This window comes from Ochotona princeps, chromosome 7, assembly GCF_030435755.1.
Source record: "Ochotona princeps isolate mOchPri1 chromosome 7, mOchPri1.hap1, whole genome shotgun sequence".
Classification (NCBI taxonomy): domain Eukaryota; kingdom Metazoa; phylum Chordata; class Mammalia; order Lagomorpha; family Ochotonidae; genus Ochotona; species Ochotona princeps.
The window spans coordinates 58946939-58967177 of NC_080838.1; the positions used below are offsets into that span (position 1 = coordinate 58946939).

At 41.7% G+C, this 20239-nt stretch overlaps 1 protein-coding gene across 6 annotated transcripts in view; it reads right to left on the reverse strand.

Moving 5' to 3' along the window:
* WDFY3 (WD repeat and FYVE domain containing 3) overlaps positions 1-20239 on the reverse strand; it is a 210556-nt gene that overhangs the window by 27090 nt on the left and 163227 nt on the right. For all 6 annotated transcript variants that reach the window (XM_058667081.1, XM_058667078.1, XM_058667080.1 and 3 more), the window contains 10 exons: positions 17917-18085; positions 15572-15735; positions 12294-12442; positions 11126-11246; positions 10527-10612; positions 8042-8122; positions 4635-4689; positions 4245-4364; positions 1519-1636; positions 540-646 (listed from right to left, as the gene is read on the reverse strand). In XM_058667081.1, the coding sequence (XP_058523064.1) occupies positions 540-646; positions 1519-1636; positions 4245-4364; positions 4635-4689; positions 8042-8122; positions 10527-10612; positions 11126-11246; positions 12294-12442; positions 15572-15735; positions 17917-18085 (1170 nt within the window). The remainder of the gene's footprint in view (positions 1-539; positions 647-1518; positions 1637-4244; positions 4365-4634; positions 4690-8041; positions 8123-10526; positions 10613-11125; positions 11247-12293; positions 12443-15571; positions 15736-17916; positions 18086-20239) is intronic.

The window sequence follows — 20239 nt, forward strand, 5'->3', positions numbered from 1 at the left end:
ACTTCCTTCACATTTCAACACACTTCATGATTTACTCATTTACTTATGTTTGGCTCACTCCTCCCACTCAAATGTGTTAAGTTCTACAAGGAAAAAGTTTATTCACTGATTTGCTCCCATGTTAACAGTGCTTGTCACACAGTAAACATTCAGCAAATACCTGATAAACAATTGGAGGAAAATGTGTAAAAAATAATAATAACAGCAGAGACAGCAAATAAGCTAGACTGTATACTCATTGTAAGAACACATTTGTTAAATTCAACCAGTTGGGGCTGAATTTCCCATATCTGGGTAGAAAAATTTCTGCTATATACTTACTTGACAATGGGCCCCTGGCATTTGTTTATTCTAAATGAATTCTGCTTTATTCATCAATCTTAGTTCCTAAAATTTCATTTTAATTGTTTAACCACACTGTCATTCAAACACATGGGACTTCTTGTACAGTAAGATAAAGGCATGAAAAGAAGAAGTGTCAATTTCAAACACCAAGTAGGCTTGAGTAGAATGGAAATACGCCAAGCTGCAAGCTTTACCTGTAGCCTCAGGAATATCTGGGTGAAAGGCTCCATCCTTACAAGGTATGAGGCCACAATCATTGCAGATGAGTAGTGGGTCCCGTAGTGGTAGGCCGGAGTTTCTCCTGATTAAGAACATTAAGTGGTGATTGAAAATGAGAAAGGAAAAGTAAAAAAGTAAGTCTGGAAATGTTAGCATATGTGAAAACTGACACTACGTAGTTGGTGCTGCCATTCGGGGCAGGGTTGCTTCATGATGACAACACTGTCCCTCACTGTATCTGAAACAGTATAATTTAGTGGCCTTTCCCCAAAGCTGAGCACTGCTGCCATTTCAAGCTTTGAGGCTCATAACCCTAGACAGCACAGAACTACAACTACTTTTTATTGGGCCCTGGTTCCTCATAACTAAATTACTGCCTATGAATATCATGCAATTTGATGTATTTTTATTATATATTCTACTTGACAAACAGAGAGAAAGAGAGAGAGAAAAAGAGTGCTAACAGGCTTAGGCATAGGTTGTTGCTTTTTTCCCCCCATCTCCTGCATTTTTATTTTGCCTGTTTATAGAAAAAACACAAAACTACTGAATGTAACAAAGCAAGTACATACATTCTATTTATAATGCACAAGGATTCCTAAGAAAGAATCTCAGTAATACTAAAAGGGAGCCAAACCCAAAACGTAATCCCTGGACGAAATCTAATAGAATCAGCGACAGGAGCAGACTATGCTGGCGAGTTTCCATCCTAAAGTATACAGACGGATTCCTGCCAGAACTCTAGAAAGTTACCTAAAGACACCTTCTAAGTATGACCACAGTTGGCGTGGAAAATTCGAGTTTCTTTCCTGTTAATCTCTGTGTCTATGTCACATTTATAGATGAAACCATACATAAGCAAAGTGAAGGGTGCTATCAGGAAGCCAGGGCACTAGCCAGAGCGTCACTTTAAAACCTTAGTTACAAAGTCCAGGGACAGAGGAGAATGCTTACCGTTAGGATCCTCCCAGTCCTTGTAGCGTTTCTTATACTGGGCTAATCGTTCATCTGTCTGTGCTCCCATCGGCTTAGCCAGGTTTCTAAATGTCTTGGGATTAGTAAGATCCACCTCCTAGAATATCAAGAAAAATCCATTTCCATGTTACTATTCGCCCTCCTGGCTTATCAGTGTGGACACACTGACCTTGGCGAGGAATGACAATTCAGAGATAAGTCGGATCTCTACGTCCAAAGCATGAGTCCCGGACGACAGTGCAAGGCCACAGACCTGCTGTTGGTCTCTGCTTTGCAGACAGGCACATGGCAGCTCAGGAAATGCTTTGGGAGGGCACCCAGGTCTGGGTTCACAAATGAGGAGTGGAAAAGTGCTTTCACACCTCGGCAAGGGCACAGCAGGAGTCTGAGGATACTAAAGCTCCAATTCACTATTATCCATTATCATCACCCACATAACCACAGGATCAAATCTGGTTTCAGTGACAGCCCCACCCCTGCTTCCCTCCAACTTCACTTCTGCAGCTTCTTAGAGGTGATTTGGAAGTGATATAAACTAGGGCACTTAGTAATTCACTCACTCCTGGAAGACAATATCAAAACGGATCAAGTGGTTTCCAAGTGAAATAGATTCTACAGACCAGAGATTAGTTTAAAAGCTCATCTGTAGCTGGCCTACTTATGTGTTTAAAAGGGATCCGTAATTTACTCCCTCCGGGTTTTAAAGGTAGAAATTTGAAGTGAGTACAAGGCAGACATTTGATTTGTGCATATTTATATGTCATAAGTTAGTATGCATGGCTTCTCAAAGTCTAGATGCAAAGTACTTCATATACCATTTTTTTTAAAATTCAACAAACATGAAAGCATGGTAAGGACCACTTATTTTAGGAGTTAGAAATAATACAGGGGTATTTGTAAATTTGTGCTCAAGGATCTTATAATCGAGTTGGGCCAAACAGAATGACCACATCTTGCTATCAAACACCACCATGATACAGGGTGGATAGGGCACAGGGAAGCCCTATGATGTGTAGCTACAGGGCAACATCAGAACAGGAAAGAGGAGAGAAACAGAAGGCTTGCCACCACAAAGGTGAAGTGAGAATGTCCTGAAGAGCTAAACGGAGTCAGCCTGGTGAATTAACAGGCAATGGAGTGGGCATGGAGGGCAATGGGGTGAATCCCAGGCAAGCTGGAACACATGGAAAAAGCCCCTGAGGCAGGAAAGAGGAAATGGGTTATTCCAGGCTGGCAGTACTGGGAGTATATGAGGGATCTCTGGGGGGAGTAACTGAATTGAAGAGGTTGCCAAATTGATGATTTTTAATTTCTAAATGGGTTGGTTCAATCAGATTCGTGCTTTTTGAGCTGGCTCTATTAAGTAGGCTAGGGTGAACGAAGGCAAGACCGGAGGAAGGCAGGGAGAAGGGTAGGAGGCTGCTGCAGTAGTGGTCCAGTGACAGATATAAAGGGCTGGAAAGAGACACCAACGGTGTTGATGAAGATAAACAAAAGATGCTGGAAATACCCTTCACATGGGAGGACACATGGACATGCCTTAGCCATGACCAGAGGAGGGCAACAGCTGTGTATCGTGGTACTGTCTCCCACAGTTGATGATGGTTCTACTTGTGTGACCCAACTCGACTGTCATATCCCTGAACACACAGACCTCAAAGTGTCCCTCACGCCTAGCCCCTGACGGTACAGGTGCTGGTGCCATCTCCTGAGATGGGCGCTATACAATCAAGGAGAGACCCCAAGGCTCAGTAATGGGATTTGTGACGATCCTGTAACAGAATGTTTAAAAACAGTTTGACACAATTCCCCATCTCCTCAAGAAACTACATTCTTTGTTGACCTTTTACCTCTCTAAATCTGCCCTTCTCTTCTGAACTTCCTTTATTGACTGAAAGGGAAAGTGTTCTCAGTCTATGAAACATCACACTTGACTTGCTCTCATGTTTTCACCCATATTACTCATTAACCTAAATGTGCATTAGTGTATGTTAGCTCCACATGCTAAGCCACACATCCCATGTGCTCGCATATACTCAGCCATGCAGGGTGGATCTCCACTGTCCCTTAGACTAACATGTTCTGAGGACAGATGATTTCTCTTTCTTCCTATATGTCAAAGTTGAAACCTGTCACAATCCAAGCAGTTCTGATTCTAGTGGATGAGAAAGTCCCGTGGATTTCTGAATTTTAAGATTAAGCAGAATTTAAGATTAAGATTAAGCTGAATTTGTTTATCCAGGAGGAAGGCTCTCTGCTTCGTGACTAGAAGACTGCTACCAGACAGGAGGCAGGGGAAAAGCCATCCTGTGAGTCAAGCCATCTTTTGCCAAGGCTTCTTGGAACAGTAACAAAAACTCAGGAATATGTTGCACAGCATTCATCTCTTTTTTTTTTTTTTTAGCGAATAATTCAGACCACACTGACAAGTTCTACATCCACCAACGGATGCAAATTATTTAGCACTTAAGGAAATCGAATAGACATTATGAATTCATTTCCAATAACCAATAAGTGGGTGAATCAACTAAACATTTTTTATACATATCAAAGAAAACATTTCTTAATCTGGAAAAAATGCCAGTGCCAGCAGGGAGAATAATAAACCACAAAACAATACAAAAAAAAAGATTTCAGCAATTGCAGCAGGTTCCAATTGGTTTTGAAAATGTGTTCCACTTAAAGCAATATGATTTGAGATTTACCTCTGAGTCGTAATCTGCAAGGATCCAGGGGAAGACAGGATACTGCATGAGGTCGTTATATGACCTGCCAGCCAAGGTGTTCAAGTGCATCAAATACTGGAAATTGCTGATTTCACCTCTCTTGGGAAGGATAACATACAGTTTAGAACAATCATTTACTTCTACTATGCCTACTTTAAAACATTTTTTTAATGCAAAATGAGGTAGAGGACAGTTTATTTTTAACAGATTTTGAGCAGCCAAACACTTTTGTTTCTAAATAGAACATCAAGAGAATGCTTCCTATAGGGTACATAGTTTCTGGATTATGAAAGTGCTTCTTACTTTATCACTTCTACCTTGTAACTATGGAAGCCCCACCACAGAAACTGACAGATTCATTAAGCTTACCTCCCATCTCTGAGTTACAGACTTCTCTCCAACCAAGGTGCTCAGCAACCCGGACCTAAAAACAAGTAACAACGTAAATGGCAGCTCTTGTCATCTTACACTCTGGGCAACTGCAGAGTTGAAAAGCTTAACTCATTGGTCCAGTAATTTTTCAAACTACAATGAATCTAGTGACAGGTCATAAAGTCAGTTTAGGGGGGTTATGATCAGGTATTTTGAAATATGACATGGTGGAACTTAAGATCATAAGACGTCAAAACAATATATCTTCTGTGAGTTTTATATTGGTAATTGTGACTCTGTATGTCTTGGTATGTAAAATGATACATAATTTTTACTGTGATTCACAGTCAAAAGAGTTGCCAAAATATGTGGGATCATATGATTGAATATTTTGATTTGAATGCAAGGTTGCTGACTCACAAAGTCCACAGTCCTTGTTATTTCCTGAAGGCTTAGAACAATAGGCACTGTGTTTCGCTAAACAAATTTGCCCTTTTGTCCTCTGACCCTAAGGCAGCTTTAGAGCAATAAAAATCAAAGTCTTGTGTCATAATGTCAGGGTCCTTTAGGCGTCAGAAAGCAAACTACTTCTCTGACCTTGTCCTGCCCCTTCACTTGTTCTTTTCTCTCTCCAAGGTAGGCCGTAGGAACTAGGATGTTTATTTCCCAAGCTGGGCCATAGAAACTAAAGTTAGATGCTAACCTTTCTCCATTTATCTTGGAGCTGGGAGCCAAGGTCTCTGACCCACCTTGTCTGATATAAAATCCTAAAATCCCCATTTCAGAAGTGGTCCTGCCCCACACCCAGGAGGAAGAAATGCTATGCGCAGAGGCCAACAAGAGCCTTGTTGGTTTTCTCACTAATGCACTGGCATTAGGCCGTGCTATTTAGGTCTAGCACACTGCAGTTTCAATCATGTTTATACAATGAAGTTTCTACAGAAACCCAAGAGGTCAGGGATCAGGGAACCTCTCCACAGCTGAACATGCAGAGGCTCACAGGAATGAAGAACTCATCAAGGGCACTGGAGGGTGCCGGTGCCCAACTCCACGAGACAGAAGCTTCTGCCCTCAGGACCCTTCTAAATCTCACCTAAGACGATCACTTCTACATGTTGATTGGCATCCTTTAAAAGGCCGTCTATATGAACATAATAATGTCTGTGTTTCTTTGAGTTCTGCAAGCCATGTTATCATCTTAATCAAACCTTAAGGGGAACTGTATGGATGTCAGTGTGTAGCTAGTCAGTCAGAAGTTCCGGGGCGGCCTGGCCTTGATTAGTATCTGAAGTGGGGCAGTCCTCTCTGTCTGAACACTCAGCCTGTGGAATCTCACTGTCTCCAGGTAGTGTGTCAGAAAGGAATTGGATTAAAGGATGTGCAGCTGATGTTCATTGTGGAACTGGAAGAAATCCCCACATCTTTTGGGATGACAGAGGGGATCTCTGTAACTGAGACTATTTTTCCAGAATAGTCTCAGAGAACTGGCCTAATCCAACCTTTTATTGCCCTAATCCCTTATGTATGTAGAGATCCAAAGACATTTAACTGGAATAAATGAAACACACAATATTATCTATATAGTTTGTACAAAGTTCAGCTTCTACAAGATACACTAAATAATTGAGTGAAAAATATAAATACTTTATGACAAAAGAGATACTGTTCATATTATTTGAAAACTACAAATTACTTTTTTTGGATAAAAAATAGCCTTTATTATTATAAACTCTTAGTTAAGATTTAACCGCTTTTTTTTTTAAACTGCTAATGTGAATAATCAGTTACTGGTCATGGAATTAGGAGGAAAATATTTGATTGTTTATTTTTCTTAAAGGAAATCAACATATTTGTGAACCTTGGGTCACAGACACATCCAGCTCAATAAAAATGCCTCCACTTCCAGATAAACTTTCGACTCTCCCAGAGCAATCGTTATGATCACTCCTAAGTGCTGTAAGGCAGCAGACAACTGAGAAAAACTGTTTCTTGACTCCGCGCTTTTAGGAGATTTTCAAGAATTGATAATCCAGTGTAGAAAATAGCAAAACAGTGAAACAGGGAGTAAGGATCATCTGAGCAGGTGAAGGAAGCGGCAGTTTGCTCAGAAGTAGAAAAAAGCTGAACGAGCTTTAAGCAAACTTCTGATCTCCTATAACTATGTTAACAATAATATAAATTGTTAGGAACAGAACACATTTCTGAGACTGACAAACAAATATATTTAGTATTTCCATTTGCTAAGCTTTTGGTTGCTTTTCTCAGTAAATCTGCATTTCAAAAAATAAATCTCTAAAAGAAGAAGAACAGTAACTTACACAGAAATCCACAAAAATTATTTAAATGCACACAGACCGGAATCAAAATTTAGTTTCAAAGTACAGAATCGTCAGTAGATTTGTATAATCATTGACTTGTAGGCCAATGACACCCCTTCTCTTCCACCAGATGACAATGGGATGCGGAGTGATTGGAAATGGTACTTCGTGCGAGTGAATGGAGCTGGGTGTAAGGATCCTTAAAATGGTTGTTAGGGACATTCTAAGTTTAAAAGCAGCTGTCAAAAACACAAAGGAATCTCTAACAGCCTTACATTATAAAATAGAAGTTTAAATTTGAAAATGAAGAAACATAACTAGAAGGAAAACTGGGTAATTTGCAACAATTATGACAAGCAATAATCCTCATTTCAGAAACATTCTGTACAAATTGATTTTAACAGTTAAAGGGGAGGTGGGCAAAGAATAGAGATAGTTTACAAATAATGGCTTAAAATGGCTAACAAACATATCAGCAATTAAGGTATGCATTTAAAAATTAAGCATTCATATAAGGAATATAATTTTAAAAATTTACATATAAAACTAAAAATTATGTACTGAAACCAACCAACCAATAATAGAAGCTTATTATAATCCTTCCATTTGTGGTTCTCTACATTTTATGGCTGTCAAGTTGGTTTTACATACTAAAAGCCTTAAAACTCATACCATTTATTCATGAAAGGGACTCTACCCTAAGAAAACAAGGAGGATTTCATTTCTTCTATTATGGTAAGAAAACCTGGCAAATATAAAATATTTGAAATTAAAAGAGAATGAATGCTTTATACATACAATGACTAGATAAGTTATGACTTTGAGAAACTTTTTAATAATGGGGGACTTTTTAAATATTAACACTGGAAGAAGAATAGAAATTTACAGTTGGAGTATAAACAGTTATAAACACAGCAATATCCTTGTGTTTAAAAGGCTAAAACTTTCTTCTTGTTTTTAGTATTTATCATTTTTTCTATGACCACTATAGGGAAAATGCTCATTACAGACATTAAATAACACTATCCAGACATGATGCAATCTAATTTAGTATTGAGCTGTAATTCCAGGAGATACACCACCTACCCCTGCTCCACGCTTGTGTTTGGTCGCTGTCCGGACACAGACTCGGAACTATCTGTCAGGGATGGCACTACAGCCAAAAACCTGGAACATTGAAAAATGACATAAATTACAAATGAAGTCTCAGGTGGAATTCCATGGAAACCAAAGATAGAATGATGCATGCGGCCCTCAGCTGGGGTGACCTTTCTCCCACCCCAGAAATGGCAGACCCAGGGAGTGGACGACCATGAGAACATGTTCAGCTTTGAAGGAGAGTGACATGATGACTTCCAAAGCCAAAGAGAAAGGGGTATCATAGGAGCTGATCTTTCGGACTTTCATCTTCACAATATTAGAAAGCCTTGCCATGCCAAGTCCCAGGAACTGAGTCCACTTAACGAAGACCTGAAATGTGATTCATTGGCCAACTATTCATGTGACAGCAAGTAATAGGGATAGTTCAACACATGATGATGGAACAAGGACCCACATGATGAGCCATGTGACCTAGAACCTTCATGTAACATCATCTTACAGTGTTTCTTCAGAGTTGTTTATGATGTTAATGAAGTCTTTTAAACACTTTCAAACATTCACATTAGAGTAAAGGTGAAACTTGTCCACTTAGAAGTCCTTCCCTTATGTGAAGGTGGTTTGGATTAATCAACAGCCAAAAGCCCATTGTGTGAAGAACCATTCTCCTCTCTTGGGTACATTACTGGATTGCAATGATAAGCAAAGGTGCGTGGTGTCAGTTACCCCTTATGTAGGTGGTGTGAAATATAAGACTTTCCAAAATGGAGGGGCTGCTAGGACCTAACCACTCTTTACAGACCATTAAAATGCCTCTTCCGGTACTGATCAGTTTGAAACAGCCTTAAGATTCACATATCTAGCAGAAGCATCTTCAAGTACCTTGGATATGTACTGTTTTCCTTTTAGAAAGTAAATTTCAGGAGTTGGTATAGTAGCATATCAGGTAAAACCACTGCCTGTTGCCACTCCATGTGGTCACCCATGTGGGAGACCCGCAAGAAGCTCCCAGCTCCTGACTTCGAACTGTTCCAGATTCTGCCTCTTTAGCCATTTGGGGAGTGAACCAACAGGCAGACAATTTCTCTCTCTCTCCCTCTCTCTGTGAATTCTGCCCTTCAAATAAGCAAAACTTTTTAAAAGGTAAATTTCAAGTAGTTTGCCAAAGCTAAAACATGCCTTAATTAGATAAACTGCTTTTATTTGGCCTTGCTCCTTTTTTGAGAATGAAGTCCCCAACTCCTTCTGTCACTGCAGAGGACTCTCCTGTGAGCTTCTAAGGGACTCAGGACCTGCACTCAACAGCAAGGACTGAAACTGCCTTCACTGTGACCAACAGGAAACAAGATGACTTATACATTTGAAGCATTATTATTATTTTTAAAATAATAATAATTATTATTTTTTAAAGATTTATTTATTTTATTACAAAGTCAGATATACAGAGAGGAGGAGAGACAGAGAGGAAGATCATCCATCTGATGATTCACTCCCCATGTGACCACAACGGCCAGTGCTGAGCCAATCCGATGCCGGGAACCAGGAACCTCTTCCAGGTCTCCCACGCGGGTGCAGGGTTCCAAAGCTTTGGGCCATCCTCGACTGCTTTTCCAGGCCACAAGCAGGGAGCTGGATGGGAAGTGGAGCTGCTGGGATTAGAACTGGCGCCCATATGGGAACCCAGCACGTTCAAGGCAAGGACTTTAGCTGCTAGGCTACCACTCTGGGCCCTGAAGCATTATTTTTTAAGAGAGTTTTTCATAGTTTTGTATTTAGACATAAGACATTGAGATGCCACTTTTTGGGGACCCTGCCACCTGCAGCTGATCTGGGAGGTCCTAATTCCCCTAAAATCCCTGAGCTCAGAAAAGCAACAACCGATGATCACTGTGTAAGATATCAGAAAGAAAAACTATTTCACAGCAGGAATGTCTCATTTTGGAATCTATGCAGAAGAATCACATTTCAAGAGTTGGCACAAGATGAGACAAATATTTTCTTTAAAGATATTGACCCACTGGGGCCCAGCAGCATGGCCTAGCAGCTAAAATCCTCGCCTTGAACGCACCGGAATCCCATATGGGCGCCAGTTCTAATCCCTGCAGCTCCACTTCCCATCGAGCTCCCTGCTTGTGGCCTGGGAAAGCAGTTGAGGACGGCCCAGTGGTTTGGGACCCTGCACCCGCGTGGGAGACCTGGAAAGAAGTTCCTGGCTCCTGATGGATTTGCGCAGCACCGGCCGTTGCAGTCACTTGGGGAGTGAATCATCGGACAGAAGATCTTCCTCTCTGTCTCTCCTCCTCTGTGTATATCTGACTTTGTAATAAAAATAAATAAATCTTTAAAAAATTTTAAAGATATACTGACCCACTGATCTACATTCTAGATTAAAAACAAAAATAGTTAAACAGGTCATTGCTTCCCTCCCATCTTTTCCCAGGACAGTAGTTACAGTGTTAGAAATAAACAAGACCTTTGATAGACTTTGTTCCTAATTCCTTTCTGAAAAGCAAGCAGGTAATTCCGTCCGTCTCCGGAGAAAACTTCCACAGCAATAGGCTAAGAAGATAAGAGAAAAAAGAAAAAAACAAAATACAAACATGCATGAGATATGGAGTAACTTTTCTATTCTGGATTTCTACATCAGAGAAGTTACATTTCTTGAGTTGAGCACACTTTTGAGCGGTGAACACAACGCACACGAAGCTATACCAGAAACAGACCCTTCTCCTTTTGCTATTTATCGAATCTTTACTGACAGAATAATGGCAAAAGGAAAGTAATTACAAAATTGGACTACTTTATTTTTTGCAAAATTAGAGTAAGGAAGTATTTTTTTTATAATAAAAAGCAAAATGTTGAGTTGGATACCCACAGGGAAAAATGGATAAAAAGAACCCTGCCCAAAGTTTAAGTTGTATCTAAAAATCTAATGAATTAGGCATCCATGTGACTTGAATTTATCTAAAGAATGATATGAATCATAATTGTGTGGAGGGTTTTCATGAAACACCAGGTAAAAAATAATACACCTTCCAAATACAAACATTTTCTACTATTGAGTCAACTCACCTGCAGGAGGTACCTCCTTTTATGCACTTCCTTAATATCCTCATAAGCAAAGATGCTGCAGGTTCTCTTGAGCTGACTAGGGCCTTGCCTGGCTCCTCTCGGGATGATGGGCTCATGCATGCTGGAGGCAGCCAAGACGAAGGGGCGACGGACAAAAAATACAGACAGGAGATAAACGCGCTGCTCAACAAGGGGTGGGATATTTTCAATATATTAACAGAATTTTCAGGTTCAAAAAATATGCATAAAAGAACAAATTTTCAGCTGCTTGGCCAAAAAGGAATCTTCTTTGGTGAATAAAAAGGAAAAAACAATCCCTTCATTGCTGTCAGAACCAGGTTACATATTGGACGCAGCCAATCCAGTGCCTAAATCCAAGTATTTTTGGAGCTCAAGGAAATACTTTAATTTATTTTAAAAGAAGAAGAAAAAAGTGAAACGTTGAATACACTTGTATTTATCTTCGCAGCAACAGTCACAAAATATAATTGGAAGGGCCCATAAAAGTCATAACATGGCCAACACTGTTGTTAGAAGAAATACTGAAACATCTCCCAGGAAATGAACCGCAGATCACTTTTGCATTAAACAGACAGGGGCTGGCATTCCAAATGTTAATAGGGTTGATTTCCCAAGACTTGAGCTTGGCATCTTCCTCATAGCTTGTTCAGCTTCATAGTTCTCCACGACTCACTACCATTTCCGTTACAAGGGTAGCAGAAGCAAAGGAAGATGGACAAAGCTCAGCTAGCCCATCATGGGCTGCGGTCACTGCTTCTAGGGGGATTCAAGGGGATGTGGAGACTGCCCTCTGAAGACCACTGTGCATTATGGAGCAACCTGCATTTACTGTATAATTGTGCATACACTAATACTTTTTAAAAGAGAATATTTTACACATACATATTCAATTCATAAATATATAATAGGGTGTATGATGCTATTAATGTGTGGGCATAAATTTTGCTTAGTTTTCATTTTCCTAAATAAGGCCTTTATTACCTTGAAATAATTGAATGCTATTATCCTTGTGAAAGTGGAATAATGGACATAAAAACAGAAACAGTATAAATTATTAACAAAATTTCTGTATTAAAAAAATACGCAAATATATTTTATTATCTTCTAAAGTAAGCTATCCTTTGTATCTCCTTATTCATGTACTTACTTTGGAGGTAAGGTTTCAATGTCTCTTATCTCCCTCGTTGCTGTCATGGTAAAGCCATCAATGACATAAAAGTGCTCTTTTCCGAAAAGCAGTAACCCCTCGCTGGTATCCAGGCCCTGAACTCGAGCACAACGGTACATGTGTTGGATCTATAGGAAAAAACATACATAGTTGTTAATATGGCACGTTAAAAGCATTCAGAAAATTGCTATCTTTTTTGAAAAACGGTGTTTGGCAACCCATGGATGTAGCAAACTAAACATGAGTCAAGTGTGCCATGATTCAGTACAGTGCAAGGTCTGATTGGCAGCTGACATTAACAATCACGCATCTACCCACCCCCGCCATGCTCTCCACCTCGCCTAGCCCTCGGGGAACACTTCCTTAGTACCAGACACGTGTGTGCTACACGTGCGGCAGCTCAGAGAAGCTTCCCTCTCCATGGGAGGGGACAGACACCAACACCCTGGCAGGAGAGAAAACTGAGGCACACGTGTACAGAGATGACAGTAGCGTTGTGTCCCATGGGGGAAGAGATGGTCCCAGTGTGCAGTTTTCTGTCATGTAACCATTAGCACAACAGCCAAATTTCTTAGTTTCTCCGAGCCCCTTGCACCCGTGTGTAAGTTTCTCATACACAGCACCGGCTTGTTGTAAGAGAGGTAGTGTGCAGCCCAGTGTTGGGAATCGCTGGTTGTCTTCCGTTTCGCGCAGCTTGCAGTCGGTCCTCTTCTCTCTCTAACAGCCCTGGAGCTGGGACAGCAGCACCCATCTCCTCCCCACCTGCACCCTGCTTCCCTGGCAGGCTACTGCGCCACTGTAAAAAGTAACGCTTGGCACAACTCATGTGTTCCTCACAGGAGCAAAGGTTGCCAAATCTCTCAATGTAAGTATTGTTTTCTTCTCAAAATGCTGTACCCAGTTCTCATTCAAAATTCTTCCTTGCTTAATTTCAGTTCAACATGAGTCAAGGGGGAAAAAAATCAGCCAGAAAATCAAAGTCAAACAGATGTCAAACGAATGTCTGCCTTAACACACCTCCTACGCTATTCAAGCTTAAAGCAGTTTCAGCAAAAACTGTAATCGGGAAACTAAAAGTTTGAAAGATGAACAGAAAACAGAAAGGTAGCAGCTACCAGAGGTTGAGCAGAGAACAGAAGGGTAGGGAGCTAGAGGCTGCTGACCAAAGGCTACGAAGTTTTATTTACACTGGAGGGAAAAGTGTTAGTGCCCGGTTGCCTTCCAGGGGCACCAGAGTTACAGACTCAAAGTTCTTATTACACACACATCAATTCTGATGTGTGCAGCACAATAATTGGTGAGGTGATGCATATGTTAATTAGCTTAACTGGACCTTTTTGTAATGTTCATAGATCAAAACATGACATTGGGTCGCATGGATAAACATACTTCTTTTTAAAGTTAAGTAAAAATTCAAAACTGAAAAAAGTTTTAAAAATGAAAGCAATTATAATATACTTTCTGAAATACCAAAATGTCAATTTTCATTTCTATATATGCATTGTTTGGATAACAGACTTTCACAGGAAAACTTTCAATGTACTTTTTAAATAGCTCTTGAAGTATAACACAGAGAAGAACACTCATAGGTACACAGTTTGCTGAATTACAAATGCTGAAAACATAGCTGAGCAGCACCTAGCCCCGGAGATGGAGTCTCCCCAGGGCTCTGTGGCCTCTGCGAGGCTTCCTTTCCTCTCTCCCTCTGTGTCTCATTTTGTTACATACCACCTTTTGAATAATGACTCTTAGAAACAAATGGCTAATAGACAAATGTTAATAGCTGAACAGTGGAAACTGCATCCAACAATAGCATCCCGGAGATGGGCTGAGGGGGAGCCCTTGGCAGGTGGTTCTTTCTAGAGGAGAGGTTCTGAAAGCTTAGTTGGGCCAGCCACTCTCTGCTAGCCGGCTTCCCGGTGAACCTTCCTCCACATGGGTTCTACCATCCGGTCTGGCTCCCGCCACGCTCATCAGCGGGGAGGTACACCACGGGGCCACCTGCTCGTGGAATGCGAGCGGAACTGAACCTCCTTCTTTCCTGAGTAGCTCACCTTAGGTATTCATTGTAACAATGAAAACTTGATGAATACAATTTAAAAAAAAATATTCTGTACACATGCAGTTCCTCTCCTCTCTCCTTTCCTTTTCCTCCTGGCTTCCCTCCTCTTCTCTTCTTCAATTACTCAATCTTTTCATTCAAAGGGAAACTTTATTGGGTATCTGTGATGTTTCTCCAATTGTGTAAAGTAATGAGACAGGAATACAAGATGGGGCTGGCTTATAGCACTTAGGGGAAGAGACACGAACAGGGACAAATAGTTAGGATGCCATCATACAGATTCCCACACGTGAGAAACTACAGAAGCACAGGGGAGGGATGTCCGGGAGCTTCCAGGAAGCTTCCAGGCAGAGGCTCAGACGGGAATGACTAGGAAAGAGGGCATGCCAGTGAAGGAAACAGGGATGTTCTGGCAGACAGTGTTAGGAGTCAAGCACAGAGCGAGAACACGGCAGAAGAAAAGAGACATGATGACGTGTTAATCCAGGTTTCCAAATAGAGTTAGCAATATGAGCCTGGTAAGAGGCAGGAGAGAGAGAAGCAGGAAAACGGTGCAGTCTGTGGAGCACAGGGGTTGGGCGCAAGGCTGGGGGACAGGCACACACTGATGGAGGCTGCCTGCGGGCGGAAGCAGAATTACAGAGGACTAGAACAAGCCAGACAACTGCGTGAGTGCACCACACGGCTTGGACAGAATCAGAGCAGAGCTTCTCTCTAATGATTATAATTTTAACAATAATAGTAGAGGAAAATGATGAATTAGATAAAGGTGCAATTATTAACACTGTATCTAATTAAACTTTTAAAAAATTATTTATTTTTATTGGAAAGGTAGATTTACAGAGAGGAGAGAGAGAAAGGAAGATCTTCCATTCGCTGGTCCACTTTCAAAGTGGCTGCAATAGCTGGAGCTGAGCCGATCCGAAGCCAGGAGCCAAGAGCCTCCTCTGGGTCTCCCACATGAGTGCAGGGTCCCAAGGCCCTGGGCTGTCCTCCACCACCCTCCCAGGGCACAAGCAGGGAGCTGGATGGGAAGCAGAGCAGCCAGGATATGAAGCAGTGCCCATACGGGATTGTGACGCATGCACGGCAAGGACTTCAGCCACTAAGCAACCATGCTGGGCCCACACATCTGATGAAATTTTATTGTAACATGCCACCTGAGTACTATGTTCGCTTCGGAGATGCACAGTACCTTTTCCCCTTCCTCCAACAGGCGCAGTAAGGTGGCGTTGTCGGTCTTCTCCTCCTCTTCTATGGCGCTCGCCTCGGCAATCTGGTCCTGGAGCTGCTCCTGGTTCTCCTCGTCTCCTCCATCAGGGGCGGAACGGGAGCGCTTCAGAGGAGGCTTAACCAGACCTAGGGCATAACAGCCGAGATGGTCACTGTATAGGTCTTCCGGGAGCAACCCAGAACCCTGTGTCTCCAGCTTTGAGAGAACTCTGGAGGTAGCGAGGGGCGGCAGAACGCCAGCGGCCGGCAGCACAGTCGGGTGTTAGGAGAGTTTGTGTCATGCTGGAAAATGATGCGCTGCTGGTGGGCCCTACTCCCTCATCTCCAAGACTGGGACCAGGGCACTGCCTGAGAGCGCTGCCGGAGGACCAAGCGAGGTAATTCATGGAAAGCACTTGGCATCACCCTTCATACATAACGAACTCTCGGCAAGTGACAGACGATGATGGTAGGGAGCTCAGCCCAATTAGCAGTAAGAAGGGTCTCTGAAGGAGACACCATGAATAAATGACCAGTCACTGTCACAAATGAAAGCAAACACAGCAAGTTATCCACATGTAAGAGATCCCGCCTCATTGGAAGGCTCGGGAAAACAGTTTCAAGCCTCATTTCACAAGTGGCGCTATGGCTTCTCATGCATGAATGAACTTAGTCAACACATCAGGTCAGGAAGAACAGGGGCAGGTTTCTTTGTAACACAAGGAACGATCATTTGTATCTGCAGATGAAGGAGACGTGTCACAGCGTGCATTTTGATAATGCGGGAAAATTAAAATCAGCTGATGACAGTAAACAGCAAAGCTCCAACGTTCGGAAGTCCTTAAACTATACTCTCGATCACAGATTTCATGAAGTTAATCTCCCCTTAGCTGTAGTAAGGACAGTAATGTTCTTCCTTCTGCTAACAGTTGCTTGGCGTGTTTGGAGAGGGCTCGGTTGGCTCGTGCCTCCTCCCCTGACCACTCGGTATTGGCAGTTCTGCTTGTCTTCGTAAGAACCTCACTGCTGTGACAAACAATGACGTGTCATCAGGAGAGATCAAATCCCTTTGGGGACAGCTTACAGCTGGTTTTAATGAGTCCAACCTCTGTCTAGCATGACAACAGGCATATCACGACACTTCAGCAAGCACGCGTGGTTTCAGTTCAGACGAGAGAACTCAGGCACGAGAAGCTACGTGTCAACGCCCCAAAGAAATAACCAAATTCTGTGGATTATGCTTTGTCTGCTGTCCAGTCACTGCGGCGTTGAGGCCAAAGGAACAACTTGACTGGTGCAATGTCAACAAAATGAGGAGGTTTCAACTCCTGTTCAACTAGTAACATTTTCAGGGATTTTAGGAAAAGGTTACTTATTCAATTTTTAGTAATTTATAGTCATCAGAAAAGAGAACAAGTAAACCAAATCACAATTATGGAGGGTGTGTTTATTTGATATGGTCACAATTAGTGTTCTAAACAGTGAGTGGTGAAAGCTTCCACTTAGTAATTTAAAAATCTTTTAAAATTTGTTTTTAATTAGATTAGTAATTTATCCTTTAGGGCTTTATTTTTAGAAGATACAAAGCTTTCTAAATGTGTGGTAAATTATAGGCTTAGAGAAGTTAACAGATTGAAGAAGTTGAAACAGTTCCTTCTTCCCTGTTGCCAGACGCCTCTTTCTGTGCTAGGCATGGACCCAAACCTACATGGTCAGAAGAAATAACCCCTGCCTCCAAGAAGGCCTTATGAGTGACAGAGAGCAGAGCAGCAGCCAACAGTCTCTGATGCTAACATGTGTACTGGGCTTCCGAGCCAACTGCCTTCAGGACTAGGGAGGACGAACGCAGGTGCAGGGTCTGTAGTGCATGCAGAACGGGGAGGCGACCACTCCAGGTTGAGAACATATGTATAAAAGTGTAGCATCCAAAGGCCCATGGCTATCTTAGTCACCTTTATTGTCTTCCATGCTCCTAGCCTGGGGATTCCCCTTATTGTAGGAGAGAAAGACCATCATTTCGTACTACTGGCTGGTATGCGATGACACATTTAATAGTTCCTGTAATTTTGTAAATACTTATTTAGTTATCAGGACTTTAACTTAAAATGTCTGGTTCCACAGGGCATTCTGCCACATATAATTGAAAACAAACAAACATTGTGCCAAGGGGTACTAGGAATTCCTCTGCAGCCAGTGCAGAAGAGCCAATCGCTTTGGTCCCGATATGGAAATTAATCCGTAGGACGGGTGGGGTGGAAATGCTGTTAGGGTTGGCCCGACTGCTTATGGCTGCTAGTGTTGTCATCAAGGTCAGCAAGGCAGGCTCACCCTTGACTTTGGCGATGGTGTCCTCGCCATGCTCCGGCTCTTGCTGAGCGGCCTCCCCTTCGGAACTCTCTACCACGGTGTCCTGGACGATGGCTGCATTGCCCGACGCCAGGCGCATGTAGTATTCCTTACTGTCGTAGCTGACCGCTCTTCTGTACCGAGCAGGCTTCTAAGAAGTAACGGAAGAGATGGCTCAGAAACAGATCTTCAAGAACGGAAACATCAGCTTGAAGCAACAGATAGGGTTAAGATATTTTCGTGAGACTTTTTTTTTTTAGAGGCTTTTACTAGACTGGAAGTACACACATGGTAAATCCAGAGACTTTTGGGTTAGATTTCTCAATTTTGCAATCCCATGGATTTTTAAAGGATGCATATAAGAACATATTTAGCAGTTTTGTTCTTCTCAAAATACACAATCTCTAGTCAAACAATGCTTCTGTTTAGCACAGTACACCTGACGTGCCAGAAACTCCTTTATCAGGTTGGCACATTATAGAGAATGCCCACGACGGAGAGCATTGGTACAGGCTGCTGTCTGGACTATGAAAAGCTTGCAATTTTGCTTCCACTTCAAGTAAAGGAAGTAAAACAGGCCCCCAAGGCTTTTTTTCACTCAGTTGAAAAAATCACTAGGAGTATTTATTTCAGATTCTAGCAGGTGGAGACTATTCCCATAGTCCTGGCTTTCAGCACAACTCCGGAATGGACCAAAACCTTTTCCCCACCAGATGGCGCGCTCGGGCTGGCCTCCCCCTTACAAGCTAGTAGCTCCAATCTGCTCAAACATCTCCATTGTTCCTAGCGTGAAATATAATCCATAAATGAACATAATGAGAACAGAAAGAACATGTATAAGGCTGTCTTGAAGAAGAAATTATCTAGAAACCAATTTTTTATGTTTTGATATATAATACGAGAGTATTTTCATAATAATTGTCGATCTAAAAGCAGATTCTCCAATTGACATAAAATTTTCTTCTTAAAATTGTAGACGATGAGGCATTAAGGTCTAAAACACCCTACAAAATTTAAAGCCAGAGGAAAATAGTCCACATGTAAGTAGGTTCTGCAGATCAGGATGGGACCCAGACTTCTGTGGAATTTAAAAAATGATGCAATTTGCAACCAGTTCTTAAAATCTCTTCTCCTAAATTGTTATTTTATTTCTCCTTTCCTGGAATAACAAATGAGAGAGATTCTACTGCCTGCTTCTTCTCCAGACTCAAGCAGTTAGTGTGTATCAGCTAGGACAACGCTCACTTTAAGCAGACTTTTTCGGCTTCCAAAAGGGATTTTCAACTAAAGTGGAAAACACGCGTCTGTGGGCGGACCATGTAGACTGAAACATGGAAACAATTTTCAGTTTAAAAAAAGGCTCTAATTAAAGTCTTATTCCCCTTAAGTGCAGAGCCAGGGAGGAAGGAGCAACTGTGAGTGAATGCAGACACGATGTGTAGCAAATGGATACGGAAAAAATCTCACATGGCAGCAAAGTATTAAAATGCTATAAGTTAATCTTACAACTACTGAAGGCTCAACTGGATGGCCAAACTAGTAAGAATACTGTGATGCCTTAATAAAGAAAAAGGTAGTAAACTTTGTTCTGTAACAATCTTCTGTAGGAGTGAAGATAATCTTCAATTCAAAATCGCTAACACTTGAAAACACGTAAGCAGTTTGTGATGGCCAAGACAATGGGTTAACACAGGCGGCAGGACCAACTACTCGGTTACGGAGAATTTTTCCCTAAATATTTTGAGGTGTATTTCTGGGTTCTGAGGAGCTTCATTTTGGCAGGGTTAATTCTCAATCTTTCTGGAAAATGAAAATGATGATACTTTTTTAATGTTCATCCAAATCAACTAAAATTGCCTTTCAAAAAGATTATCATATACTGAATTTTTCTTTGATTAAAGTAATACTTTTATAAGGGGATATGCTTATGTTCTCAAAATATTTAGGAGCATTAAAGAGAGTAACTTAAAAACAAAAAAATCGAACTAGAAGATGCTAGCCTGCCGATGAGGAACATGCTTCCCACTCGGTGAGCTGGGTGTGCAGCGATCCGCAGCACGCAAGGGAGAGTGCTGAATGTCCAGTGTGTTAGTGAGCGGTGCACAGAGCAGCCCTGGGAAGGGCTGATCAGAACCAAGCTGACGGCAGCACTGACCCCGACAGGAAGATCCCATTGTTCAATGAAGGAACTGACAGCGCGAGCAAACGGAAAGCCGATATTGTTAGTCTAGTCTACCGTGCACCAAAAAAAAAAAAAAAAAAAAAAAAAAAAAAACAAAAACCCAGAAAAAGACCAAACAAAAAT